Here is a 27,987-nt window from a genome sequence, read left to right on the forward strand (position 1 = left end):
AAATTTTACCTCAAGTCGGTTTGATTGGAGAATTTTTTGCCGAATATTTTGTTGACGATGTTGGTGTTAATTGCCCTCCGGAATATTGTGTCGAAACAATTAGGAATCAAGGAATGAAAGGAGTGTCGCTGATAACTTTTCAACTGTTTTTACAGAGTCAAGGTATTTCTGAAATCTATTGACAAGAATAAACTTGAAAACTTGCAAAAAAATTAAACCAATTATCTCCACAGGGCTAAGCACTCAAGAGTCCAAGCGCTCTTTCGTTTTTTTTTAAATTTTTTTCTGGCATTTGAAAATCAATTGATAGGATGCGTTTAAATGTAGTAATAATAATAATAATAATAAATTGTTTCCAAAACATATCTAACATTTCATCGCTTTTGATATATTCCTTTTTACAAAATGCAGAAAATAGCAGGCGTTTGAATGTGTTTTTTCGATAAGTATCATGTACAGCAATTTTGTTTCATTGCTGGATAATCATACGAAACCCAATTCTGTCATACGTATTTTGTCATGTGTCAACCTTAGGCGGTGTGATATTTGCACATTATTTGTTTAAGTAATTTTTAGCCAAACTTTCCGAATTACATAAAAAAGAAGCGCTTCTAAAGCCATTTTGTGATTTTCAGTTCATTCGCACGAGGTTCACTGATTGCTCTATCAGCTTCCAAATTCGCCAGTGATATCACTTGGGCTTGTATATCAAGTCGCACAGATAGTTCACATGGATGGTTCACAGTAGTTCTTGAGTACATCGACACACCCGAGAGCTCCTTCATGCAGTCCTTAGTGACGTTGCTCAGCGCCAAAAACTCGATCATGCTTCTGGACTCCTTGACATTGTACCGAGCACATGGACCTATCTTGACCTCAATTAGTCAGATGAAATCGGTCGCGTTTCCAGAAGAATTAGTATATGCTCAAACAACTGAAGAAATCCAACTTCCTACAAGCCTTCAAAACGAGTCTTTTGAAGACAACATAAATAGACAAATTGGAGAGAGATTAGATGATAGTCAAATGACGGCTATGCAGGTTTTGTGTCAGAATAGATTGGCAATTGTTCAGGGACCCCCTGGTACTGGTAAAACGTTTATTGGCGTCGGGTTTGCAAATTTACTCTTAAGAAACGTTCAGCATAAGAATTCCAGTCGTGCCCCAATATTGGTTTTGACTCACAAAAATCACGCTCTGGATGAGTTTTCAAAAGCGATTATCGGCAAAATTCGACCAAGTTCTGCCAAGGGTGATTTCATCAGGCTGGGAAGTCGGTCCAAAGAAGAATCAATGGAAAGTTATCAATTGAAATGGCAACTGGAAAACCGGACAGATTTCGAGCATCAACTGATGAAAGAAATAGAACTGACCCAAGCTAAAATTTCATCGAGCTTCATTAGTTTCCAAAACTTAATTCAAAGCGCCCTTTCGGTCGATGTGATTTTGCGATTCTTCGACAACTTACAGCTTCTTAATCTGATTAAATACAAGTTGGACTCAAACTTTCCCTCTTTCCCCCATAGGGGCTATGACTCGAAAAACTCGGTGGTTAATACCCTTTTTGAACACCTAGCCAACGGAAAATACTATACCAGCATTGATTTGATAAGGGATATAACAAGAAAAGCACTTGATGGTTGGCTTCCTTCTGATCAAACTACTCGTTTTGAAATTGAGAAAATCGAAAAATCCAAAAAAAGCAGAGAGGAGTTGAAGAGAAAAGATAAAATTGAATTTGTGAAACTTGAGAGTCGTTACGAAAAAGAGGATAATTTCGAAGCAGACAACAAAAATATTGACGATAGACTTGAAGAAAGAATTGCGAAGATGGAAGAAATTGGACTTGGCCAGCAAGAGTATTTGAAGGTTGATGCAAAGTTGGTCACTCCTGGGATTGATCCTTACAAACTTGAAAGCTTGCAACCTGTTTGTCTGGAATATCTCGGGTACTCGACACATTGTATGGCTGCCAATTCAAACTTGGCAGAATTCCGTAGTTCTCTGGATCCCTGGAGCATTTCCGAACTGGATCGGCTGAAATTAGTTCAGACACTAGTTTTCAAACAGCGTGAAACTTTAATTTCTCAGATGGAGTCGCATTATGAAAAATTGGATAGTTTAATGAGACAGATGAATAAATTACGACTGATGCGAGAAGCTACGGCGTTGAAAAAAGCGAAAGTTGTTGCTATGACAACAACAGGAGCGGCCATGCGCAAAGATTTACTCGAATTAGTGAAACCCGAGGTTATCATTATTGAAGAGGCGGCCGAAATCAACGAGGCACAAATTATCGCGTTTCTGGGAGAGCATGTTAAACACCTGGTGCTGATTGGGGATCACAAACAGCTGCGGCCTCAAATTAACTGCTTCAAATTGGAGAGGGATTTTAACTTTGATTTGAGTATGATGGAGCGTCTTATCAATAACCAGATACCGTACACAACTCTGGCGGCTCAAAACCGCATGAGACCAGACATCTCGAAGTACCTCCTGGACATTTATCCTGAATTGACGGACAGCGATAGGGTCCACAGAAACCTTCCAGTTTCGTGTCTGAGTCAGAACATGTTTTTTTGGGACCATGATTTCGAAGAAGTCGGAGGTAGAAGTTACAGTAATCCAGAGGAAGCTCAAGCTGCGATAGACTTGGCAATCTTCATGACTCAGAACGGCTATCAGCAAAACCAGATAACCATTCTTTCAGCGTATCAAGGACAAGCCAGAGTTTTGAAGACTTTGTTGGAGAAAGACTCGCGACTGTTCACGAAAGAAATTTCAATCTCGACTATTGACATGTTTCAGGGCGACGAAAACGATATCATTATTGTATCACTGGTGAGAAACAACCGAAACGGAGTGACGGGTTTTCTGGGAATTCTCAACCGGCGATGCGTAGCGCAGAGTCGGGGGCGGTCTGGCGTGATTTTTATCGGCAGCCAAAAAACACTTCGATCCAACCCTGCAAGCAAAAAAGTGTGGATCCCATTTCTGAAACAACTGAAAAATGACGGTTGCTTCGGAGAAGAACTGCCTTTGAGGTGCCACAAGCATCCGAATGTCAGTCATGGAGTGAAAGTTGGCGACAAATTTAGCGAAAAATTCGTTTGCAATGAGCCTTGCGGGTTTCAAAATAACTGTGGCATCCCAGATCATAAATGCGCATTGCCCTGTCAATCGTCACATATATATGCGCACTTTACTTGCAAAGAACTCGTAGAAGTATTCTACGTCTGCGGCATTCACACTGGGGTCAAAAAATGTCACGAAGACGCGAGGCGTTTACTTTGCCCAGAACCATGCGAATTTTATTATCACACAAACGGAGTTGATTTCGATTCAGAGCCGCATCCTTGCAGGGAACTATGCGGTGTACCACATGAACATGTAGCATGTCTCGAATGGTTGAAATTTGAATGCCCGACGAAACAACACTTCATTTCGAAGCAATGCTTTGCCAGAAACGAGCCCAAACTGTGCACTCAAACTGTAAAGTATGTAGACCCTGCTTGTGGACATAGTGGGACAAAATTATGCCACGAGGACATTGAAAGCAAAATTTGCGGAGAAAACTGCGAGAAATTTCTGACACCATGTGGTCACCATTGTCTCGAAAAATGTCAGCCAAGTCATTCACACAACAATGAAGAAACGAAATGCAAAACTACTGTCAATTACAATTGTTCCTTTTGTGAAAGAGAAGGCATTAAACTTTGCTATCAAAAAGATTCGGAAGTTGCATGTAAGCATGAAGTCAAAATTGATTTCAGCTGTGGACAACATTCAATGACAGTTGAATGTTACAGACGCGGCCAGAACATTGCAATGAGTTGCATGATGAAATGTTCCTTAAAACTATCATGTGGCGATCCATGTGAAGAAATTTGCGGCAGTGAACATTCACATGATGGCTCGAACTGCCAGGTGACGAAAAACTTTGTTCACAAACCATGTGGAACACAATTGGAACGAAAATGCTTTCAAAAGGAAAAAGACATAACTTGCACTGGAAAATGTGGATACAAACTAACTTGCAGCCATAACTGTCCATTGAATTGCGCTCCCGATCACTCTCATGATATCGTGATTTGTCTCACTAAAATAGAAGAGCCATGTCCGAATCCAAGATGCAAGAAACCACTCCTCCGCAAATGTCAACAGTCCATAACTGATGTAATTTGCAAAGAAAAGGTCAAAGTTGTGAGAGAATTATGCCTTCATTCGACTGAGGTTGAATGTCACTTAAGCAGTGATCAAGACTCCTTTCCACCGTGCAATGAGAAATGCAACGAAGACTTGAAACAATGCGGCCACGAATGTTCGAAAATCTGTGGAACGAAGCACGATCACAAAAGTTCCAAGGACTGCAAAGAAATTGTCGAGATAGCACACAAGCCTTGCGGCAACACAATGAAGGTTAAATGTAATGACAGCAAAAAAGATCACAAATGCGAGGCATGCAATCGTGCGGCAGTTTCCATCTCGATGAAAGCCGGAACTAGAAAAGCAGACATGAAAGCCGAACCTGCGAAATTAGGAGAGATAGAAGTACAGACGACTCAAAACCCATCAAAGACTTCAAAAACGCCCGAGAATGGAAATCAAAGAATCAAAACAACGAATACATCATCCAAATCGGTAAAAATTTCAGAACAAAACACACAGAAAAATTGTGAAAAGTGCAGCGAAAGTTGGACATCGGGGAAATGTGAAAAGCCCTGTAAACTTATTTTGCCATGCGGCCACAAGTGCGACAAAAAATGCTTCGAAGTTTGCAAACAGGAAACTTGTGGGACATGTTGTGACAAAACGCGTAAAAACAGGAAGAAAAAACGCCACAGATCTGCCTCAAGAAACAAACGCGATCCGAGCACGACTTCGGAAAAATCACGCAAAATTGACGAGATAAGGCGTGAAATTGAGAATCTGCCTGACAACAGACTGCAGAGACTTGCTGTGTACCAAATTGACCCTGGTACTTTTGACGAGCGCTACGAAGATGTCGAAATTACTCAAATGTACCAAAAAATGCGAAATATAGCACAGGACTATATGGAAATTAGTGATAGCTTAGTTCCTAGGGTGGAAACTGTAGCCACTGTACAAAACATCATGGGCTGGAAGCTCTTTTTGCAAAAACAAATGCTACTAAATAACCCAAATGATAGAAAAACGATGGGATTTTTTAGCAAAGAAAGTTCAGCTAATCCTGAAAAATTCTGCAAGATTGGTTTCCACGAAGCTATTCAGACATCTTCTAAGAACTCAGTTATTTTTTCCGAAACTAAAATAGTTTCAGACATGCCATTGTCTCACGGTTCCAAAATCTCTATTTTGATTTGTGAAGTGCTTATTGATGAAGGTGCAAATCGTTCGGATCAATACAGTATTTCTGATCCATACAAAATATTTGTCTCCGGATATGTAACCTTCTCCTTGGAGCCACTGAACGATATTCTGGATTCACTTTATGATGAGCTGAATGCTTTACCCATAGACCCCAGAAAAGAGTTCTTCTTCACTGATTCCCAACAACAAATTTATGAAACAGTTTTGTGGTCTGTGAGAAATTCAAAAAATATCAAACTTATTGATTTTGGGATCGAGAAAATATATGCAAACTTCAACAGCGGTGCCCTGAAAAAATTTGATAAAAAACTAGAAAACATTGGTTGCAACAACAGTAAACTGCTATTCTACGCTGAACAAAACGGATACCATGAAGCACAATGCGGAAACGGTATTGACACAATTGGTGTTTTCAATATGGAACTAGACGGCAAACAGTTCACCCAAAAGGTTCCCATCTCTGAATCAGGAAATATGCCAAAAAAATTGCTGTTGTGTCGCACCGCTAGGAGAGCAGCTGGTAAAGGTGACGCCGCGAGAGTCGCACTGCCGTTCATTTTGATTGTAACCAATTGAGATCCGGAATATACTCATCAATTTTTATATACTAGCAATATTAATATCAACAATACGAGTACTAATCATAATAACAGAGCTTATTAACAATGAGAGCACTCGGATATCTCGTTATGGCACGAAAAATCGAAGGACTGGAAAGGAGCTCCGCAAATCATATTGGAAACTCCTGCTAAGAAAAATCTACAAAAAACTTAAGTCTTTACGCCTCACAGAAGTTGTTCCTCAAATAAAAACAAACTTTTTGTAGTAACTATTTTACATATTATTTAGTTATATATTTACTAATCAAATTGAAAACTACTACGCTTTTACTTATTTTCTATTGCACTAAGCTGGGCTTACCGTTTAAAACCATTTAAAAAACCACAGAACCTTTATTTAGCGAACAGGAGAACACAATTTTCAATCATTCGACCAAAAAAAAATGTGATCGAATAAACAAAAATGTCCTCGATCCAAGCAAGATATGTTTCGACCGTGCTCGACCGAAACAAATGTGCTCGACGCAAGAAAATATGTTTCAACCGTGCTCGACCGAAAAAAATGTTCGCAACCGTGCGCGACACAAGCAAGATATGCTCCTATCGTGCTGGACCTAACACAAGTGTACTCGACTGTGCTCAACCCAAGCAAGATATGTTTTGACTGTGCTCGACTGAACTCGGATATGTTTCGACTTTCTAACAACAGTTTATACTCATCAGGTAACATCTTATGATGCTTTTTTATCAGAATTAAGTTGTTGGCGCTATTTGTAATTTGAATGTTGTATAGAGACAAACTATTTTTGAGCTGATTTTCTATCTTCTAGAATACTGTTTTGCAATTTGAGTCGAAAATATTAAAAAGTATGTAGATATTTGAAAAAAAAAAATCTTTTTGACTATAATTTACCGCGTAACAATCGGCATTTTTTGACCGTGCTCGAGGTACCTTTCGACCCTGCTCAAGGTTTGTTTCGACCCAGCTCAAGGCTTTAGGCCTCACAAAAGTTGTTCCTCAAATAAAAACAGAACTTATTGTAGTTACTATTTGACATAATATTTGGTTATATGTTTACTAATCAAATCAAAAACTACTACGCTTTCACCTATTTTTTAATGCAATAAGCTGGGCTTACCTTTAAAAACCATTTAAAAAACGACAGAACGTTAATTTAGCGAACAGGAGAACATAATTTTAAATCATTCGGAAAATTTTGTCAACTCATAGCCCACAAAACCCGGGTCTAGTTGCTCATTTTATATTTTGACCGTCTCGACCAAAAATTGGTCTGATTCGACCGTCTTGACTGAAGTAAATTTGCTCGTTCGTGCTCGACTCAAGCAAGATACGTTCCCAACGTGCTCGACTGAAGAAAAATGTGCTCGACCAAAGAAAAATGTGATCGAATGAACAAAAAAGTCCTCGACCCAAGCAAGACATGTTTCGACCGTGCTCGACCGAAAAAAGTGTTCTCAACCGTGCGCGACACAAGCAAGATATGTTCCAATCGTGCTGGACCTAACACAAGTGTACTCGACTGTGCTCAACCTAAGCAAGATATGTTTTGACTGTGCTCGACTGAACTCGGATATGTTTCGACTTTCTAACAACAGTTTATACTCATCAGGTAACATCTTATTTACTTTTTTTATCAGAATTAAATTATTGGCGTTATTTGTAACTTGAATGTTGTATAGAGACCAACTATTTTTGAGCTCATTTTCTATCTTCTAGAATACTGTTTTGCAATTTGAGTCGAAAATATTAAAAAGTATGTAGATATCTGAAAAAAAATTCTTTTTGACTATAATTTACCGCGTAACAAGCGGCATTTTTTGACCGTGCTCGAGGTACGTTTCGACCCTACTCAAGGTATGTTTCGACCGTGCTTGAGGTACCTTCCGACCCTGCTCAAGGTATGTTTTGTCCCTGCTTAGGTCTTTAGGCCTAACAAAAGTTGTTCCTCAAATAAAAACAGAACTTATTGTAGTTACTTTTTGACATACTATTTGGTTATATATTTACTAATCAAACCGAAAACTACTACGCTTTCACCTATTTTTTATTGCAATAAGCTGGGTTTACCTTTAAAAACCATTTAAAAAACGACAGAACGTTAATTTAGCGAACAGGAGAACATAATTTAAAATCATTCGGAAAATTTTGTCAACTCATAGCCCACAAAACCCGGGTCTAGTTGCTCACTTTATATTTTGACCGTCTCGACCGAAAATTGGTCTGATTCGACCGTCTTGACTGAAGTAAATTTGCTCGTTCCTGCTCGACTCAAGCAAGATACGTTTCGAACGTGCTCCACCGAAAAAAAATGTGCTCGATGCAACCAAGATATGTTTCGACCATGCTAGACCGAAACAAGTGTTCTCAACCGTGCGCGACCCAAGCAAGATATGTTCCGATTGTGCTCGATCTAAAAAAAGTGTACTGGACTGTGCTCAACCCTAGTAAGATATGGTTTGACCGTGCTAAACTGAATTCGGATATGTTTCGAATTTAGAAAAACAGTTTATGCTCTTCTGGTAACATCTTACGATGCTTTTTTAATCAGAATAAAACTATTGAAGTTATTTTTAACATGAATGTTTTGTAGAGACAAACCAATTTTTAGCTAATTTTCCATCTTTTGGAATACTGTTTTGAATCATAAGGTGAGCACCTCGACGCGGGAAGTACAATATCGACTCTAAGTTTTTTTGTTCCGACTATTGAAGATGGGGAAGAACTTCGTATTCGGGTGTGTTTTAGTCTTTTTTTTTTATTTTCCGCGCAAAAACAAAATCAGGTGCCGAACAAATAATCATCGGAATGGGTCGCGTAATATAACATATTAAAGCCCTGTCAGTGATGATTCTTACGAAAAAAAAATCCTAAAAAAACTTCCTCAATATTGAGAAAATCCGATATAAATTTTTTTGATTTTTGGTGTACTTTCGAGCAAATAAATTAGCGAGCAGGCTTTTTTTGTCAACCGAAACATTTACCACAAATAATCAAAGAGTTGAGTGGAGTGATACATCATATTACAGCCCGTTCAGCCTTCAAGCGAGCGAAACAGGGTTGTTTTAGTAGGACAAGCCGCAACAATTTGTTTTTTTTACAGAACATATATTTTTTCAAAATGTTTCCAGTCCTTTTTTGAATAAATTTCAAGAATTGAAATGATTTTCAAAAAAAATCAAACAAAAATTTTTGTTGAATTTTCTTAAATTTATTTTTAGTTTTTCTTCTCATTTCACGCAATTTGCCTTAATTACATTACTGGCGATTTTTTAGGTTTTCATCTGATCTTTTCATTATACCACGCATAAAAATTAAAACTAATTTTCAAAAAATATATGGTCAGAACATTCTGTGCTACTAGCACAGCGACCGGTCATCTTTGTTTTCCATTTAGTTTTTTTATATTTGTTTGTTTTCTATAAAAACAAACTTTTTTGCTATCTTTCCCCTCAGAGAGCAACCACGATTGCAAGAAGTCCTCCAAACCTCACATGAATTGGTATATTCCAAATATCAACAAAAACGCATCACCATAAAAGCACACGAGACAGCTCAATGCAGAGCAAAACCCGAGATATTTCGAGTGCCCATTAATTGTTCTTGTTTGATGAGATAGTTTTTGCTTGATAAAATCAATGGATTGATCCCCTGAGAATTTTTTTATAGAAAATTGGTTTGAATAAAAAAGCACCTCGAGCACATATATTTCTTACTTTCTTCGAAAGTCGGAACGACAAGAGTGCTTGTATATCAGGACAAAGCTCTAAATGTTCCGAATGTCGTCTATTGTCAATTACAAGATTTTTGGTTTAAAAACCTTATAATAATGTTCAAAAAAAATCAGAAATTTTATTTTTAAATTTCATCCCCTCACAAGAATATAGAGTACCAAGTGATAATTTTTGCGCGTGATAATGTAATTGCGCGTGATAATGTTCGACCGTGTCGAGGTTCGAACCCTCTTTTTTGTTGTGGGTCTCCTTCCCTACCTTTACGCTACAAATCCATGATACATTGAAGCTAAAGTGCTATTTGTAATATAATAGTCTGTGTTAATATCCTTAGCATTAGCTGTTTTTAATAGCTGGTTATTGATCAAAATGAACACTTTCAAAATGAACACATTTTGTCGCAACAATATTTGCGTCGCGACAACATTTGCCTCTTTGGTTGAAAAAAAAAGATAGTTCATACTATAACACAAGCTTTCTTGTGTAATAATCCGGTGATATATTACAATAGGTGGCATGTTCAAGTTAATCCAAGCTGGATTGCTTTTTGCTATATTTCAAATAATTATTATAAATCAATTCAAAAACCAAATTTTTTGGCACAAGTGTAAAATTTGGGTTTTTGAGTAATATTTTATCTGGCAGAGTAACGTATTTACAAAAATTTACAAAAACTATCTAGGCAGCATCTACAAATGATTTAATTTAAAATTATTGTATTATGCATTATACTTGTCAAGTTTAATAAATGCACTATACTCATAATTACCACCTATTGAAACATATCACCGACTATGGTTTTATCTTGCAGGAAGAACAGGGTAGCAAGGCATGATAACAAAGCTTTTTACAATTGTGTTACGATGTGGCGATGCACTTGATCGCAATCTGCGCCGGATTATAAAAAGTTGCTGTTAAGGTCAACCAAGAATTGTACCCCAAATTATTGTTAACTATCGAAGAAAGTGACGGAATGTTTGTGCTCCGGGTGAAAGCAAGCTACAGAAGAGATGATCTTTGAAACGTTTGAATTTAATAGATAGAGTGAACTGAATCGCCAAAAACTCGACTTTTTAAAGCGCAATTCAAGCAATGAAACTTCAATAAGTTTATAGCCATGCGATGAAGCTTCGAAATTTTCAAGGTTATTAGATATTGAATCGATTACTATCAAGTCAAAGCTCTTTTCAGCAAGCGATGAGACTTTGAAACTCCATACAAGGAATCAACTGGCCACAAATTAGAGGCGAGGCTGCGCTTCGCAAACACTTGTGAAAACACAACAAAAAAGTAGTTATACAAAGCGCAATAAAAAAAATAGAAATAAACCTCGAATTAGTAAAAACTCGGCTATGTATCGGATTCGACCATGAGTCTCACGCACTAAACACTCAGCCACAGAAGCTTACCAAACAACAAATAAAGCAAGAACAGATTCTATGAAATTTACAATGTTACAGATTGTGATTATAGCAAAAGTTCACGAAATAAGTGACCACTTTCCATTTTCAATGAACACTATTGTTTGCGAGTTAGGTTGGAAAGAAAGAAGGTTCATACTAATAAAATACGTTTACAAGCTGGCTGAACAGAGGCGAGAACACAAAACGTCGTACTACACAAAAACGTACAGCCAATGAGAGCCGATTTCAAACCCACTGCATGCTTTGGCTCACAATTTTATAAAAAATGAGCAATGCGCGAATTAGAAACTGCACAATTTCAAGTAACATTAGCTATCTTAGCTCAATTAAAACGCATTCATTGCCTGATATTCATAGAGCTTTTGTTGTAAAAGAGTAGAAATCACTATCTTCGGCAATCTTGTGGTCCCCTTTTCCGCAGATTGTGAGCAGTTTAAATTTAAAATTAGTTGATCGTGAGTTCGAATTTCCAATTTCGATTTTTTAAAGCCTAAGCTTTTTCTGGGATTTGCTAATTGCTGCTCGAATTTCCAAAAAAAAATCGCCAATATTCGAAACTTTGTCTGAAAATAAATTGTCTGAAAATACTCATCACCCAAAGCTAATCAAAGCTGGGTTACATGCACTTCAAATCCTCATAACCAAAGCTAATCAAAGCTGGGTTACATGCACTTCAACAAGGATAGGCGGTTACTGTGGAACAGAAAAGATAAACACTTTTTTTTCCAAAACTTCACTGCTCCTTTTTGTCAAAAAAACCACATATGGCCTTAAAGCTCTTTGAATTTCCAGAACACACTGTAATTGAAATTTTTTGGATCAAACTAACTCGATTCGAGAAAACTGAACCATTAGGTAACATTTTAATTCCGCTAAAAATATGATAACTGAGTTCCACTTTCGACACCAGAGGTCGATCACGTTTTTCGTGACCATGACACTTTTGTTGTTTGACAAAAGAGTTTGACTTTCTTTTACACAAAGGCGAAGCGGCGTTTCGCAAACACTAGCGAGATTACGACAAAGTAATTATATAAAGCGCAATAAGAAATAGAAATAAACCTCGAATTAGTAACAATTCGGCTAAGTCTCGGATTCGATCTATGACCAAAAGAGTATGAGTGTCACGCACTAACCACTGTCACAGAAGCTTACTAAAATACAAACATTAGCCACAACTAAAGCGAGAACAGATGCTAAGAAACTTCCAATGCTACAGATCGTGATTATAGCAAAAGTGCCACGAAATAAGTAAACCCTTTCCACTCCAATGAACACTATTATTTGCGAGTTAGGCTGGAAAAAGAGAAGGTTCATACTAATTATCCACGCTTGCAAGCTGGCTAGTGTAATCAACAGGTTAATAAGGAGAGGCGAGAACACACAACAACGTACTACAGAAAAACGTAAAGCCACTAATAGCCGCTTTCAAACACACTGCATGGCTTGGCTCACATGCTTATAAACAAAGAGCAATGAACATTATTTGGTTAAATTTATATAAGCCAATGCCCTTTCAAATTGCGAATTGGAAACTACACAATAGCTATCTCACCTCAATCAAAACGCATTCATTGCCTGATATTTAAAAAGCTTTTGTTGTAAAAGAGTAAAAATCACTAGCTTCGCGCTCTTGTGGTTCTGTTTTCCGCACATTGCGAGCAAGTTATAATTCAAATCAGTTGATTATAAGTTCGATCCCCAAATATCGATATTTTAAAGCCTCAAGCCTTTTCTGGGATTTGCTAATTGTTGCTTGATTTTCCGAAAGTAAAATAGCCAATATTCGAAACTTGTCGGAAAATAATTCATCTGAAAATGCTCATCATCCAAAATTAAATAGCACTGAGTTACATGCTCATATTCAACAAGGATAGCCGATTACTGTGGAAGTAGCAGAATGTTCCGACCATAGTCTTAAAATATACAACAAAGTTTTTCAAACTATTGTCGTTCCTTTTAAGGGATGTGATTGTGATAAAAGGAGCTGAACAAAAAAACTAGGCTTAGGCATAATCGACAGTCATGTTAAAATTAACAAACTGAAGAAAAAAATTTACTTGAAAAATTTTCTGGCATTTGCTAATTGTTGCTTGATTTTCCAAAAATTAAAACCGCCAATATTCGAAACTTGTCTGAAAAACGTTCTGGTGAAAATCCTCATCATCCAAAGTTATTTAGCGCTGGGTTACATGCACATACTTCAACAAGGACAGCCGGTTACTGTGCACGTAGCACAGAATGTTCCGACCAACTTTTGTCGTTTTTTTGTCATGGTGTGATTGTAATAAAAGCAGCTGAAGAAAAAACTGGGGTTAGGTATAATCGACAGTCATACTAAACTATACAAATTGAACAATCATGCTCATATCGTTTTTTTTTAGTTTTCAAGTTTTTTTTAGAGTTTTCAAACTTTTGAAAATTTTGATTCCAAAAAAGCGCTAAAACACTCAAGTAAACTAACAATACCCATATAAAACTAAGTCTGTAAGTTTTAAATTAAGCTACTGTAAGCTTTTAAGCAATTAACAGAAGACTGCTCGCTTGCTTTATTCGCTCGAAATATAACTAAAAAATCACTTATTTCCAAACGGCTTTTAACGCCACTGGGAAAACTTTTCTGAATTTTTTAAATGTGATTCGAATATATCACTCAACCAAGTCTGATCACTATTTGGAGTACCTATTTTTGCGTGGAAAACAGAAAAAAAGTAAAACAGACCCGAATACAAAGTTCTTCCCTATTTCCACCGGCCGGAACAATGGGAGTGAGCATAGCAACTAACAAAAAAATGTTCTATTTCGCGACTGCTAGCAACAAAAAATCCAAGAATCAGTTGCCTTAAATACTAATAAATTGCTCCTTCGATTCCATTTCTTGGTCAAGTTTTTCAAAAGCTAACAATTACTCGAAAAGTTGACCTGAACTATATACAGTAAAGAAAAAGATGGATTTTGGGTTCGATTGCGAATAATTAGATCAAGCCACTGTCCTGATTTTTAAGCCGTACTAAATTGTCGCCTATACAAATGCGTCAACAGAGAATTGATAACTTTATGTCCACTAAAAACTCCAAATGGGTTCCACAGGCTCAGCAATTACCAAGCCAGCAAGGCAAAGTTTCAATGAAACCTAAACAACTACTGCTAAATGAAATTGCCATAAATAAATCTAGCCAGCAGAAAAGAGCCAATGAACGCAACGAAACAGAAAAGATAAACGCTTTTTTTCAAAACTTCACTGCTCCTTTTTGTCAAAGAAAAAAAACACATATGGCCTTAAAGCTCTTTGAATTTCAAGAACACACTGTAATTGAAACTTTTTGGAAAAAATTAACACGATTTGAGAAAACTGAACTATTAGGTAAGATTTTAATTCCACTAAAGATCTGATTACTAAGTTCCACTTTCGACACTAGAGGTCGATCACGTTTTTCGTGACCATGACACTTTTGTTGTTTGACAAAAGAGTTTGACTTTCTTTAACACAAAGGCGAAGCGGCGTTTCGCAAACACTAGCGAGAATACGACAAAAAGCAGCTAGAGTTCTAAAAAGTTCACTAAAAAAGTAAAAAAAAGCCTCGAATTAAGTTTCTTCTAGCTACTGCGACCTTGAAACTATGAGTCTCACGCACTAAACACTCGGCTACGAACGCTCAGTCCATGACAAACACTAGCCATAAATAAAGCCGAGAACAGATGTTATGAAATTTCCAATGCTACAGATTGTGATTATCGCAAAAAAACACACAAGTAAACGCTTTTTTTGCGAGTTAGGTTAAAAAAAGGTTTGTACTAAAACACTAGCTTTTCGCTAGCGAATGCAATAGAAAGGAACTGAACTTGATAAAATTCAGAATTCAAACCACGAAAAAGTTAATTCGAGCCTGAAAACTCCGTCTCACACGCTATGCTAAGTTGAAGGTGATGCCCTTAGCTTCTAGTTATGTATTAATTTCACCAAATAATGAACCTCATTTCACTAAGGAATGTTTTATGAGCGGATTAAACAGCCGCTCATGCGCTAATAGCAGGAAATATCTTTCCCTTCAATTGTCCCGAACTAGCAGTTTTGAAACCCCGATAACTTTTCAAAAAATGATTCTAGGTAATACATTTTAAAATTTAGCTCAGGACATCACTGGTTCTCAGATAGTACAGAAAAAAAATCCGTACAAAAATGGCTAAACAAATTCGAAATTAGTCTGGAGAAGAAAACCATCCTTAGCAATTTCGTGATTTAGTTCGCAATTCGGAACAGTAATTGAAATTCGTTAAGATCAAGAGGATTCTAATGATTTAAGAAGATAATCTATTTCGTACGATAATTTTGTTTAAAAGACAATTCAAGTAAATTTGTTAATTTAAAACATGCTAATTAAATTTTTCATAAATACTAATTTTCCCAGAATTTGGCTTCGGTAATATTTTTAATGCATTCGTTATTTGACTTGGAAATATCATATGCATCATCATTTGACTTTGAATTATATCTGTACATGGTCGCGTCACAACTTCAATATGTACTAGAAGAGCTAATATCAGAGATTTCGATGAACAATTCACAGTAGATTCAACAGGAAATGAAACTGAAATCAAAATACGAAACTAAAAGAGTTCAGCTAATATGCTCGACACCGTATGCTCAACACTGGCAATTTTCAAAAATGGACAATGTTACAATTAAAATCAGACTATTATTTCGCTTTTCCATTTTATCGCTTCATACATTTATTTCAACTTATAGATTTCGCTCCTTTCATATATCTTCCTGTTCAGTTTATTTTTTCAAATATATTCATTGGAGCATTCTTTAGGGCTCAGTTTCACGATTCATGGTTATTTCCATCCTTCGTGACACTGTTCTTCTGGTACTTTCTCAGCCAATTGACCACGTCATGGTCACTTGTAAACTGTCCCTTGTGCATGATGAATGGGTGTTTGAGCAGTTCTCTGTGCTTTGGTCTGTTTTCTCGTTTCTTCTGCACGCACAACTCAGTGAAGCTGCGCACCTGTTCCGAGAATGGCGCTGGGGGCAGGCGAGGGGCGGGATCATCCTTGATCATGACTAGCACTTCGAACTCACTAGCGCAGGAGTCAAATTTGTAGTAGGGATATCTAAAAAAAAGAGGTTTTATGTTGTCAAAAAAGACGCACTTAGCATAGTCGTAAGGCGTTCACTTCAAGATCGCTCGTCAGATCGTGTTATCGATCCCCTGCCATGTCAATGATAGAGTGTGAGTATGAGCTATCACGTGACCTCTAGCTTCAGGTCTACCACAGGCTGACCAATATCGGCTGCATTAGTGCTACCACCTGGAAATTCTAGACCCAAAAAATGGCCCCATCGTTCTAGGCGCATTGCTCAACAAAACAACTCAGTTTAGAATGTGGGAAATAAGAGAAACGGGCTATGCTTAGACAGGCTGGATAGCCTTTCATAAATCCTGTGCGAATCGCAAAAACCACAATAATAAAAACTTATACAAAACTGATTAATTAACACTCAAATTACATAAAAACTGCATCAGCCAAAAAAGTAAGACGAAACGAGATAGATTATGTTAACTCTACATTTTATCTTCACTGCATGATCAGTCAAAAAAGTTGTATGCATTTTTCTCCATTCATGGGATCTCGTTTATTCCAAACATTCATTTATTCCAGTGAATACAACTTCGACTGTTCGCAAATTTTTCGAAACAGTTTTCAGTAACCTCTGTTTCTGCTGATTGTCTGTGGTCATCATACTCACTTTTGCAATGCAAGCTCCATGATGGTGATACCGAGTGCCCATACATCTGCTCTGACGTCATAAGTGGCCGAGGGGTCCACTCTTTCAGGGGCCAAATAAGCCACACAGCCCACTGAACGAGTAGAGGCGTTGGAGTTGACCAGTTTGCCACAGATGCCGAAGTCACACAACTTGAACACCCCGCTCTCACTCACTGAAAAAAATAAGTGATTAGAAATCAGCTAATTAAATTTCATAGTTTCACGATCATTACTCTAATCGACTAGACGTATTCGTCGTTTCTGGTTGGGGATAAAGATAGATTGCGCTCTTCTGAGATAACTTAATTCAGAGAAACATAGAAATTCATTTCAATTAAATCAAAAACTTCAAATTGAAAAGAAACCTGTGTGAAAAAACTAATATATTTCTGAGCGAAAACTACTACTTGGAACAAAAAAATGTGTTATTGGAACAAAAAATATATTTTTCAAGGTGATACCTTGCATGCTGAAATATACGATAGGTACATTGCATCTATACATGCTCATTGCATATTGCTGTGTTACTGACCGAGTATGTTGGATGGCTTGATGTCTCTGTGCATGAGGTTCTGCTGGGTCTTGAGGTAGTCCAGAGCATGCAAAGTGCAGTAGGCCAGTCTGGCCAGAATGTGTTCCTCAAACTGCGCATTCCTCTCCTTCAGCAACTTCTCGAGACACGTCTCCATCTGTTCCATGCAGATATAGATGCTCTGCTCAGTAAGAACACATCCGAAACTAAACATACACAACAACCATTATTTTTTATCTAATTACCTCCTTTAGAGCCTAAATCAAAAGTTCGACATTGTAGTAAAAATCAGTGGCGGATTGGGGGGGGGGGGGGGGGGGGGCGATCCCCCTTCCCCCACAGGGATTCGACCATCTGCCGACCTAAAGGGTGTCCCTTTGTACTATTTTGAGATATCCATTTTTGGCTGACGGACCCTAAAATTTTTCTAAAGGCGCCAATATATACTTATTTTGATGGGGGAGCGCGCGCCGAAAAAACGCAATTTCCGTTCCTGGTAAAAAACAAATAAACGTCCGACATTGTAGTAAAAAAGCGAAGAAACTTTAACCGCTCTTCATGTTGCATTGTCATCTCTTTAAGTTAAGATTTCCTGTGTTTTATTACAAGACCAATTATGAACAGACTGACTAAAATAGATTTTAAAAACAGAAACAACTCACGTGTCGCTGTTTCAACCTGTACAAAGAATTTTCAAGATTTCAATCGTCAATTCAATTAACCATTAACAAATCTTATTCAAATCAAACAATATCTTTGTTTCTGGAGTGATACCTGGTGACTATGTAGGGACATGTGTGTTGAAGGTTGTTGACCTGGATGTCTCTAAACATCTGCTGGTCCGACTGTCTGTTCCCAGTCACTGTCATCACCTTCACTGCCATCCGCACCCCTGTCCCCTTGTGCTCACACTTCCACACTGTACCACACACTCCTGAGCCTAAGAAAAAAGACTTCATTCTCAGTTATGTAGCAGACACGAACTTAACAAGGAAATTTAAGTCATTAGCTACCTTACACTGATCTGCCTCACACTTAAACTCCAAAACACAGAAAAAGAGCCAAAAATTTGCGCAGAGCCGAAATGAAAATAACGCGGAAAACGACTTAGAAAACGCAATAAAACCATAGCCAACAAAGGTTTTAAAAAGGAAATTAAAGCAAGGAAATATAAAAAAAAACTGATTTACTTCTGAAAAAACCTCAACTTTCGCATTTCAAAGTATAAAAACGATGGTCATAATAATCTTTGAAATTCTAGAACACTTTTTTTTGATAAAATTAACCCAAATTGAGAAAATTGAATCAATAGGTAAACTATCATTGGGCTGGTAAAATCTAATAATTGAAACCCATTTTCGAAATAATAACTCCATCGCGTTTTTGGTGTCACCTCTACCATTTCTCTGTTCGATAGTGAAGTTTGCCTTCCTTTTCAAAAAAGAAATGAACTGAACTTAAAAAACCAAAAGCCAAACCTCGAAACAGTAAATTTGCGCCTGAACAAATTTAAAAATACTTTTCTTGAAAAAAAATCATGACGACCTATATTAGAGTCTAGAGAGAAAGAAAAGAAACAGAAGATTTAATTCTCCAATAATATTATTGTTACAATTTCAAATATAACTTATAACTATAAACAATGTCCGAGACTTGGAGAGGACACACGACGGGATCATCGGAGGATCAACCAAGTGTCTGTACCTATACGGTGAATATTTATAAGAAAAGAACACAATTTTTTTTCCGAAAAAAGATTATAAACTGTCTAAATTCACAAGTCTGAGATCAAAACGGGAAAGAATTCGACATCATGGTGTTTATTAAGCGTCTCTACCTTCAATTGAACAAATAGGAAAAACTAAAAAAAAAATATTTTTTGACGCATTTTTTCTTAAATCTTTTAACATGGAATTCTGAGGCTTAGAAGGGGCAACTTAATGGTATATTCCACTAAATCACTTGCCTGTTATTTCAACGGTTATCGACTCTCAAAATTATCTATGTAACAAAGAATCATGTGTATGAATTCTTCGACTACCAAAAGATCTTGTTGAAAACTTTTAGAAAGTTAGAATACAACGAAACGAAAGCGACATATTCCGGCAGAATCTTAGAAAAACCTGTAGTCATCTTGAATTAGTTATTCGAAAGCATGGATTAGATTAACTATCTGATTTTTTTCTCTAGTTTGCTCATTCAAAAGTCAAAAGATACTGGTTGTCTAAACTTGCTGCGCTCTGTGGTTATAGCCTTACCTATTTGCTGTTTGAACAGAATATCTTTGTTTGTGATGTTGTTGTATCTGTTTCCATTGATCTTGAGCACATTCAGCACTCCACTCTGCGTCTGACCATTGTACATGTCAGAATCATCCTGTGAGTTGCCTCGTGAAGGTCCGTTCAGTGAAGTCACTCTCTTGCAGTTGTGGCTGCAATTGTTGTTGTGACCACTGGCCGTGGTGGTGTTGGTAGTGCCAGAACAGCATGAGGATGAGGAACAGCCGGAGGCAGTGGAACAGGTGGAGCCCTGGTGTCTCAGTCCACCTCCTGAAACCCATCATACTTGAAACATAGCCAATATACATTACACTTAAAAACTTTGCTGGTGCCCTAGTTAGAACTTACACGTCAAGCTTTCTTATTTTATGGGTTGCAAAAGTACTGACTCGAGCTTATAAAGACCCACAGACCATGCTGTTTCTCGAAACCCTAAACTTATGGCTGAACGCGGAGACCTCAACCACAACTCCCAAAACGCAAAAAAAAATCCGATATCAACGTTGCATCAAAAAAAAAATGATTCGCTATAACACAAGCTTTGCTTATGTATTTATTAATTAGCTTGTCCGCGACAAAACTCAGCTTGCTTTCAATGTATATAAACTCTGAATTGACCAGAATTTGCAAGCACAGATTCCATAAGATATTATAATACAATTTTAATTCATTTTTGAATAGAAACGTTACCGCCTGGTCAAGAATCTAAGGAAAATAAGGACAGCCAGCGGCTATGCAATCAGCACAGAATGATGCGACTACCATATTTAAGTAAAGAGATTCAAAAAACACGGGAATTTTTTTAACACAGTTTACACAGCAAACACTAGCGAGAACACGAAAAAAATCATCTCTAGAAAGTGCAACAAGAAAAAATAGAAATAAGCCTCGAATTAGAAAAAATTTGGCTAGGACTAAGATTCGACTTACTGCATTCAAGAGATTTTATGTCTCACGCTCTAACCACTCAGCCACGCACGCCTAACCACGGACGAACACTAGTCACTAACAAAGAAACTACATGGGCTAATAAATTGCCAATACGATTCAGCAAAAAAAGGCATTTAACAAATCGCAAAACATAAAGCCACATTATGTATAAATTATGCATTTCAAAAAAATTGCGAGATATGTAGAGTTAGAAAAATTCTGAAATCGAGTTTTTAGTATTGTTGTTGTTTGTAACAAAGAACTTTTTCGGTTCATCTGATGAACTAAAAAATGCATAAACTGAGTTGACTTATAAATATTCGAATGTCAAAGCACATGCTATCAAAACGCTGTAAAGATGCCCCAAAGTGGCACCAATAGTTGCGACTTAGGCTAGAAAAAAAGGGGTTCTTAAGAATACACTAACCTGACGCTAGTGTAAACACAGAAGCGAAGTCGAGCTTCAAATCACTTGCGATACAACACAAACAAAAAAAACAAGCAAAGTGGCAAAAAATGAACTTAGCCAACAGAGAGTGGGAAAAAGTAATGACCGCAAGGAAACAGAAAAAAAACTGACTTATTTATTTGAAAAACTCGCATTCTTCGAATTTTGAAGAAAAAATATGGCCTTAAACTCGTTGAATTTCTAGAACATTAAAAAAAAAACTGGGTCAATACGTACAGATTTTATTTCGCTGGAAAATCTGATCATTAAATTCCACTTCCGAAACTAGAAGTGGATCACGGTTTTTGTTACCTTTACTTTTTTGCTGTTTGATAGTGGATTTTGCCTTCCTTTTAACAAGGGAAATGCATTGAACTAAAAAAAATCACACCGCGAAAAATCAAAATTAAGCGTAAATAACTTCGAAGACTTTTTCTGATAAAAAACCAAAAAACAAAATCACAAAGACCTATATAAGAGTACTCACTGAGTAAGATTACTCTTATTGTACAGCACTTAAAACTGTAATTAAAATTGTTTACAGCACAAGAAAAACCAGTGATGTGGAAACTAAGCCGACAAAACTTGAGCAGATAAACGATAGTACGACAATTTAACTTTTACCGGAAAAAATCTCACTTTTATATATATTGAACAAACAAGGCCCTACCCGGACTCAGACCGTTGACCCGTTGAACTTGGGGTGCAAAGGCGACCATGTTACCTGCAGGCCAAGTATGACCGAACCTGAAAGTGTTTAAGGTTCAATAATAAAGCAAGTAAGAAAAGCGAGTAAGACTTGCAAGAAGTTGTTTACGGGAAAAAAAAAGTCTAGTTACCGATTACAAGAAACTTGATCTCGCAAATGTATAAACTAAAAAAAATTTGTCAAGTGTTCGGAACAATTATGTTAAACTCAAGATTGGGTCCAGATGTATTACACTCATACCTCTGGCCGAAGAGTGGCTGCTGTTATGATTGCAGGTGGTCGAACTCTGAGCATGATTAGCTGCTGCTTGCCTCTCGTGACTCGTGGGCATCCTTTCGCTTTCATTATGATGATTATTGTTTGAGTTCGGCTCTGTCTTAATTAACAGTCCCTTTCTAACTAACTGTTGCGGTTGAGTGTCTTTACTAAGTGAAGCCCTCTCTAATAGTCTTATGGCCTCCACAGACTTAGCCCTTCTCCTAGAAGATTCCGAGTAGCGCACATGACTGTCATGTCGGTATTGCTCTTGCCGTCTCTTGATGTTCAGCTCCTGTTCACGCTGATGTTGACTCATTTGATCTCTGAAGACATTTCCCCGTTTATTTCTTCAATATTTAAATTACCGTCTATTCATAACTTATCAAAAAAATATTAATTCAGAAAGTAAGCATATAAATAGCTTATAAATCGAGCAGCAACATTTTCTTCGAAGTGGAATACTAAGCAGTACTATTTTAAATTTTGATAGCATGCTTTCGACCAATTCACTTACCGCATGTATCTGTCAAACTGTGCCTGAGATGGTTGGTCCGGATGGTGTTGCATACTAGAACCACTATGACTGGCGTGGTCTCCACTAGAACTAAAATGGAGACCCCTGTCGATTGAAGAGTGGATGATTGATGAGGATGAGTCACTCAGCACAGTCGGTCTGCTGACTCTGTGTAACGGAGTGCCATTGTGAGATCGGGATGAGTCATTGAAGCTCAGTATCATCCCTTCTTTCCTGTGTCTAAAATTAGAGCAGACTCAGCAATTAATCTTTAACAGGGAAAGACTTAAGAGCTTCGAGCCAGCGTCTCAAGAATTCGTCTACGTCACGACCCAAAGAGTCTATATGGTTCCAACTAATATTCTTTTTTGTCAATCAAACCAAATTTTCCTGAGGGAACCGGACTTGAGTGCGTTATGCAAGCCAAAACCCTTTTTATGATCTGTATCTTCCAACAAGACCGAGAAACCGCATATCGGTCTTTTTGCCTCACTGGAAAAATAGCATCACATCAGTATATTTTGAGGGCCCGGTAAATAAACGTAGTCGACTTAATAAGGCAGACAAAATTTCGTCTTCCATCTCTAGGGAAGCCCCTCTGTGGAGTTGTCTCTTATTCAAGCGAGAAAGATAATTTCTTCAAAATAGGCGTAAAATGAGCTCAATACATCCACGAAAACGTACTTAACTCATTGGTACTTAACAACCCCTCTTAAGCAAATAGAAGCCCGCGGAGAGTCTTTGATGAACATCGGCTTACTTGGACATCATGATGCTATTGGGGCCAGTGCCTGTAGAGTTGCTTTTTGGGGTTAAATTGAGAATAGACTTGGGGACTGTTCTGGGTGACTTGGGAGGCAGCTTTGGGGATCTGGGAGAAGTGCTGAGGGGCGAGGAGGGAGGGAACTGGAGCGTGAGTCCGGCCGGGTTCCTTGTTCCAGACTTCCCATTGAGCAGTCCAGGCTGGAAACAAAATCAAAAGAACTGAAAAGCTTCAAGGCGTTTAACCTTAATTTTAAGCCGTGAAACCCATCACTTGGTAGCTCCTACGTAAAATTTACCACCATTCATCGGCTACGATAATTTGTATGCAAGAGGTTCAAGCGAGCTAAAATTTTTTCATTAGTTATAACAGATTAGTAACTACAGTTTCTATTGAAACACTCATCTACCCCAAATACGAAGGTTGGGTTCAATTTACCGAGTGGTGTTCATTGGAGCGATGGTGATGAGAGGAATTCTTTGTTTTGAGGAGAGGCGAAGCTGGAAGACAGAAACTGTTCATGGATGACGAGGCTGCCATCCTCCCGCCTGATCCAGGGACAGGTACTGCAGTCGAGAATGAATTGTGCTGTTGCTCTTCTCCGTTGGAAATCACTGGTATCGATGACGTCATTAAATATGAATCAAACAGCTGAAACCTCAAGACGGTTTTGATCTATTTCAACTGACATCCTAGTCAAAAATTTCTACGTTTTAAGAACATAATCTGCTCTGCAGTCGCAATTAATTCGGTATTTCTGCTGCCATTAGTTGAACTTTTTATCAGCTGATTTCAGCTCGCCATTCGATCAAATTGCGAGACATCTTTGAGTCGAGAGTTAAAAACTGGAATCGATATTCGCCGTCTGAAGAGACCAATTCATTATCTACATTAAATCTGAAATACCAACAATAGTAGCATAGTTCTTAACATTATTCCAAGATCTTTTGAATGACCTAATCTATTGTTACTTCAAAAATCACAGACAACTGGGAACAAAGATAGCCGGTCAAAATGGCAAGTAGCATAGGAAGTTCGGACTACAATAAAGAAACATTTTGGTGAGATGAGAGGATCTGAACGAAGGCCTAGAACTTGAGAATATTCGTTAGTTATTAGTTCATTAGGCATATTCGAAAAATCTTTTATCAAAAAAACTAATAGAAAAACAAAAACACAGCCAATAGGCAGTCGGAAACGAGTCATGTACGCAAGAAAATAAAAAAATGACCTTATTTTTGAAAAAGGCTTTGAATTTCAAAAACAATTGATGGTTGACCCATTTAAAAAAGTCCAATTTGAGAAAATTGGATCAATAGGTAAAGTTTATATTTTGCTGGTAAATCTGTTAATTAAATTCAAAAGAACGGAGTATATTTTTTCGAAAAAAATCTCAGTTTTAATTTTGGCTTGGCGCTATATTATGATACGATATCGGAATTTTTCTCTCAGGGAAGCGACACCACTAAACTCAGTTTATAACAGCGTATTAGCGAGCGGAGGTCAATACGTTACGCGATTCCACCGAGGATCAAATGATGGGGCTATCTCGTTACATCTGTTGGAATGCTTGCCTTGATATCGAACACATTCAAACTTTTGTTGTCTGGTAGCTTTTTATATCTAGAGTCAGTTTATTATGCCACACGAGACCGTTTCTAAGAATTCAAAAGCTAACATTTTCCCTTGTTAAAAAGAACCCGAAACTTCTATGTTAGCACAATTAGCGAAAAAGCAGTTAAGTGGTGTTGCATAAATTGGGTTCCAAACGCTAGTTTCAAATATTTGATTCTCTTAAATTGTTTGCCATAAATTTTTACGGTTTCTCGTCCTTAAATAGAAAAGAAAACGTTAAATAGTGTTTTATAACCAAATAATTTTGTCGACATAAACAATTCAAACTAAGTCAACTTGGACGTGTACCACAGGAGTACAAATAAACTATTTCAAAAACGCTTCAAAAAGCGCCAGTATAACTTCAAAATCAATTCAGAAAAAATTTATACCATTCAAATTATTGACACACCTCTTTAATGTTGGAATGCTTAGAATACTGCACTATCGCATAATTTTACTACATCTATAAAAGAAAACTAATCACCTAGGGAATAATTTCTAAAACAATCCTCAATTGTCATTCATCTTTTTTGGCAAAATCATTCATGCTGAAGTTTTCAACGGTTTTCGATTACTCTGGCGGCGCTGCTGCATTGCGAATGAATCTGGCTAGAAGTTTGCGTGCCAGTTCCGAGTTGTTATGGTACTGGTATCTGGTGTAGCTGCTGTATAATTGTGTACATCTATGGTAGTAAGCCATTAGTTGACACTTGAGGAACACATATCGCATGTAGAGCTCCTCCCTCACTGCTGCTGTGAACGTGTGCGTCAAACACCACACTAAACAGTACGAATAGTTTAGTCACAAGAAATCTTTCCGATAAACTTCAATTGACTCTTAAAAAAACGATACCAAATTCTGCATTGGTTTGCCAAAATGAGCTTAGAAGCTTTTATATTGGTCCTTTTTTGAGAATAAATGGCCACTTAGATAATCGTTGAAATGGTGAACTTAAATAATCGTTAAAATAGTTTTTTTAAAATTCATTATTTCAACGATTATCTAAGTGGCCATTTATTCACAAAAATAAGGACAAATATAAAAGCTTCTAAGCTCATTTTAGCAAAACAATGTTGAATTTGATACAGAATTAAAATAATTTCCTTGTTTTAGGTCCGGTAAATATACTATAACCTCGGACTATTAGCATTTCGAGTAAGTATACTGCGCGCATTCTTTGCTAAAGGAGACGTTTATCTTATGTACACTGACAAGTCAAATAAACCTGATATCAGAGGAACAAATCTATTTGAGAATCTGTTAAACTCAACAACCAATTTTTTCTGCGAGAAATTCAATGTGATCAGAAGGCTCAAAAACAATCAAACATGGATTTGTTGAAACTTTAAAATGAGGAAATAGAAAAGAGCAGTACCTGAGAGCGCCGCGAACAGTAGATTGTATGTGAGCACCAGCTGCAGACTGTTCAACCAGGTCAGTCTTCCGAATCGCCCGATCAGGTCCAGACTCACCAGACCCAGAGTGCGCATCACCAGAGGCAGTGCACTTCCCACGATCAGAATCAACACACAGTTCACAATGAGAATGTGCAAGGCCGTATCTCCCTTTACTGCAATATCAGTTTCAAACATTTCATTTTCTGCTTCATGTCAAATTGTTAGCAAAATCCTTTTCCATCAACCAATCTGAACGAAATTAATTAATCTACAACAGTTGCAAAAAGTTTACTCACCTAAAACATAATAAATTTTGACTGATTAAATTGCTCAGACGTCCAAGCTCCAAATCAGCCTCTGAATTTGAAGGTTAAAAACACCTGATATAATGTGAATGGATCGAACCAACAGTGGGGAATTTAGGAGAGGGGCGGACCCCGTCCCCATCAGAGATATTTCGACCCCCTCGTTAAGCAACGGGTCCCCTATTTTATCCATTTTCGGCCGACTAGCCTTAAAAGTTTTCTGAAGGCTTAATACACTAATTTTGAAAGTGAGCGCTAATTTTGAAGAGTTTTTGGTCCAAATTTTTAAGAATTGTCCAAAACAGCGTTTTTGACCTGTTGTTTCGACAAAAAAAGGATGAAAAACTTTTCGTATAATGTTTGAAAAGTAGACCCTCCCGCGAGAAAATCCTAGATCCGCCCCTGAATAAATGTTGTCATAATTAAATGAAAAACCTGATTTGGAATTTAATGAAACCTGCCCACATATTAGATATTCTCATTAAATAGTAGTAACCGGCTACACGAAATAACCTTTATTTTTCCCTAAACCGCTAGTGCCGTAGGACGCTAACAAGCGGTGTCAGAACCCTTGTTAAGTCTTAAAACTATGTAACATACATATGTCTACCTGGACGGAGTGTTCTGAGGAATGGCAGGTTGTAGAACCCGATGAGGGAGGCGAGCATGAAGTAGAAAGTGAGGCATACCTCAGTGCACACTCCAACCCACCCCAGACCCACACTGCTCAACAGACCCCCTCTCCCACGCAGACTCAGACTGAAACAAAGTCAGCCACTTCACAATCTAAGAACACATTGTATTCAGCTGCTGATATTATTAACATTAAAATGGAGAAACAAGCAGCATTTTTGGTGCGGCTGTTTTTGTTTAAATTTACGAAATTTTTTGATATCACTTTTGATTTCAGGGCAAATTTTATCGATATTAAAACTATTCACTAATCAATACTTAAACTAGGGTAAATAAAATTTACTTCTGGTGAATAGAAAGGATCTAAATTTCAGTGTTTAATAAATACTGCAGGTTTAACCAGCCTCCAGGCCTCCTTAAATCTAGACTAGCTAATGAAAGTAACCTGTGAATGGCGCTGTCCAGTGTCGTAGTTCCAGCGGACTGTTGCTTGTCTTGAACAAACGGGAGAGAAGTCTGGCCCAGAGCCAGGGCTATGAGGTTGATGCCCACCAAGAACACACATAGACATGTTGTGGCCAGAAGCAGGAGTAGCATCAGAGGGTATCCCAGATTGCGTCTCCAGAAGGCCACAGATAACTTCCGTTCAACTTCAGCTAACTCGGCTTCCACGCCAATCAGATCTGACTGCAATGTGCTCAGTACTAAAATAAAGTTAAATTCTATGTGCTCTTTTG

General features: G+C 37.6%; 3 protein-coding genes across 3 annotated transcripts in view; 1 reads left to right on the forward strand and 2 right to left on the reverse strand.

Moving 5' to 3' along the window:
- Positions 1-683: 683 nt before the first annotated feature.
- LOC134844900 (NFX1-type zinc finger-containing protein 1-like) lies at positions 684-6,217 on the forward strand. The gene has a single exon (XM_063861727.1). It carries the CDS (start codon positions 784-786, stop codon positions 5,926-5,928), a length of 5,145 nt encoding a protein of 1,714 aa, XP_063717797.1. The 5' UTR covers positions 684-783; the 3' UTR covers positions 5,929-6,217.
- A 9,217-nt stretch (positions 6,218-15,434) lies between these two features.
- Positions 15,435-24,190, reverse strand: LOC134844696 (dual specificity mitogen-activated protein kinase kinase hemipterous-like). Its single transcript, XM_063861507.1, has 9 exons — positions 23,736-24,190; positions 23,295-23,497; positions 22,535-22,774; positions 22,003-22,343; positions 19,655-19,945; positions 18,171-18,336; positions 17,397-17,602; positions 16,845-17,037; positions 15,435-16,207 (listed from the first exon to the last, which is right to left on the reverse strand). Exons 1-9 carry the CDS (start codon positions 23,928-23,930, stop codon positions 15,916-15,918), a joined length of 2,127 nt encoding a protein of 708 aa, XP_063717577.1. The 5' UTR covers positions 23,931-24,190; the 3' UTR covers positions 15,435-15,915.
- Positions 24,191-25,142: 952 nt separating this feature from the next.
- LOC134844296 (protein LMBR1L-like) overlaps positions 25,143-27,987 on the reverse strand; it is a 244,611-nt gene continuing 241,766 nt past the window's right edge. The window contains exons 8-11 of the mRNA XM_063860913.1: positions 27,696-27,954; positions 27,228-27,376; positions 26,291-26,485; positions 25,143-25,694 (exon numbers count right to left, since the gene is read on the reverse strand). Coding sequence (XP_063716983.1) covers positions 25,486-25,694; positions 26,291-26,485; positions 27,228-27,376; positions 27,696-27,954 — 812 coding nt within the window. The 3' untranslated portion in view covers positions 25,143-25,485. The remainder of the gene's footprint in view (positions 25,695-26,290; positions 26,486-27,227; positions 27,377-27,695; positions 27,955-27,987) is intronic.

This window comes from Symsagittifera roscoffensis, chromosome 4, assembly GCF_963678635.1.
Source record: "Symsagittifera roscoffensis chromosome 4, txSymRosc1.1, whole genome shotgun sequence".
In the NCBI taxonomy this organism is placed as follows: Eukaryota; Metazoa; Xenacoelomorpha; order Acoela; family Convolutidae; genus Symsagittifera; species Symsagittifera roscoffensis.